This window comes from Trichinella spiralis, assembly GCF_000181795.1.
Source record: "Trichinella spiralis strain ISS 195 chromosome Unknown Scfld2, whole genome shotgun sequence".
NCBI lineage: Eukaryota > Metazoa > Nematoda > Enoplea > Trichinellida > Trichinellidae > Trichinella > Trichinella spiralis.
Window position 1 is genome coordinate 5730540 of NW_003526941.1, and position 2212 is coordinate 5732751.

Sequence of the window (2212 nt, forward strand, 5' to 3'; positions counted from 1 at the left end):
AACGTTAAGGTCATTTTTGAAATTTTTCAAATAGTCCTTATTGGTAGAATTGAACAGTGCATTTCTCCTGTTCACATTATATTACGGCGTAGGTTAGAATTTAACTTCAGTAAGAAGATCCAATGCACAAAAACCGGTTTTCAGCGCTGCGCTATGCAAATAGCGATCGCCATAAAAGGTGGCTTATCGTCAGTAAGGGCGCACTCGTTCGTTTGACTTACGTGGCAAGTGGTCGCGTTGTAAAATGCTCTCTGAGTACATGACGCTGAATAGTTGTTGAAGTCTATTTTCAATTGCTGAAAAGTAATTTCTCCTTTTTTCTATTTGTGTTACTTTTCTTCAAAATATTTTGTACTTATTTTCTAAACGTTAACGCTTAATTAAAAACCAGTTAATTAATAGATTTGAAAATTCAATTTTCAATCAGTTGTTACTTTTACTACGTGATGTAGCGAGATCATTTTTGATTTTATATTTAATATTTTTTGCAGATATGAACGATGAAGAGAAAAAGTGCAAACGCCGTCGACACGAAATGAAACGCGAACGGCACGAAGCAGAACAATCAAAGAGAAAAAGTATGTGCGATTTCTTGTTGTCTTGATTCTGTAAGACAGAATTCGAAAGGGCGAAGTTATTCCTATGTTAAATTGAGTTACTTAAGCTTGTTACATGCAATAGGTAAATAAGATATTTTTTACTGCGAAATTCCATCTTTAGACTTATGTTATGTTGCGACTAGGTAAGAGTTCATCTTCAGGAAGTATTTCTATCGCCCTTAAACCACTTTTAATGCTGCGAACCTTGCCACTGTCCATTAAGCACACCAGCTTCCATCGAAAATCATTTTTTCATTAGCTAAACAAGCTGTCACTTTGAAATTATTCAATTCAATGCGTCTTTTTGTATAAGAAAGCAACTTTTATTTATGTAGGGCATTTTTGAATTTTGAAATCACAAATCCAAACGTGCGTAGGCGTGTTTTGACTAAATCAGTATTTTTATTATGGCGTTTTCTGCCAGATAGTTTATATTTTGACTGAATTGTAAACGTCAAGGTCAGTTTTGAATTTTCAAATAGTTTTCATTGGTTGAATTTGGCAGCGCATCTCAATTTTTTTCAACTCATTTGAAATAATTGTCATTTAGTGATGTGCAGTTGCTAGAGTTGCGGTTTTCTGTACATGAAATTTTATTGTTTGCTTTGCGTCAATGTTAGATTAGAATTCACCATCGAGAATAATTTTCAATACACAAAAACCGGTTTCTAACGCTGCGCTATGCAAATAAAGATCGCCATAAAGGTGCCTTATCGTCAGTTAGAGTGCACTCGTTCGTTTGACTTACGTGGCAAGCGGTAGCGTCGTGAAACGTTCTCTGAGCTTATTTACGACCTTCCATCTATAATTGTTGAAAGTATTCCATATTTCTCGTTCTGTTAATTTTTTTTCGAAACTCTCGTTATAATCATTTCGTTAACGCTATTTTTAATTGAAAATCAGTTACTTCTTCTATTTGAAAATTCATTGTTCAATTTTTCAATTTTGTTGTGTGATAAAGGGACAGAATTTTTGACTTAACATTTAATATTCTTATAGATATGAACAATGAAGAAAAGAAAAAGCGAAAGCACGGGCGATTCGTAGAGGAAGCAGATCGCGGACGACACGAAACGGATCACAGAAGACACGAAGCGGATCGCGGACGGCACGAAGCAGAACAAGAAAAGACAAAAGGTATATGTGGTTCCCCGTGGGTCCCAATTCTGTAGGTCTGGGCTAGGGATACTTCGAAAGGGTGAAGTTATCCCATAGTTTTAATTAAGTTAGCGACAAACCTACATGGCTGAGTTTTGAGTTAATGCAGTACTTGGTCTTTCACGCAGCAAAATTTACGTATGCAATTGCTTTCCTGTGTCGAAATAACTTTGATTTTTGTTTATTTTGTAATCTTTATTTTTCTTCTCTTGCATAGTTTGATTTTGAACATTTTCCGAACCAAGTTCTTTTTATTTTTTAAAGTTTTTCTCATTCATTCAAACTTTTATATTTTATTGATTTTTTAATTTTTCCCATTATTTCCTTTGATTCTTTTTTATTTCACTTTTTTTCTTCTAAATGTACCATTTTATTTTTTTTTCAATTTATTCTCCATATTTTCTCTGAATCTTTACTTTCCTTAACTTGTAAACCTCTGACCCATGGAATGCATT

At 34.0% G+C, this 2212-nt stretch overlaps 1 protein-coding gene across 1 annotated transcript; it reads left to right on the forward strand.

Annotated features, from left to right (window-relative positions):
• Nucleotides 1-47: 47 nt before the first annotated feature.
• Tsp_05879a (conserved hypothetical protein) lies at nucleotides 48-746 on the forward strand (the record flags this gene model as incomplete). The annotated part of the gene is made up of 3 exons (XM_003380111.1): nucleotides 48-178; nucleotides 492-578; nucleotides 721-746. Coding segments are annotated over 3 exons (244 nt in total), but the record flags the coding sequence as incomplete, so codon positions are not given.
• Between the last annotated feature and the right edge of the window lie 1466 nt (nucleotides 747-2212).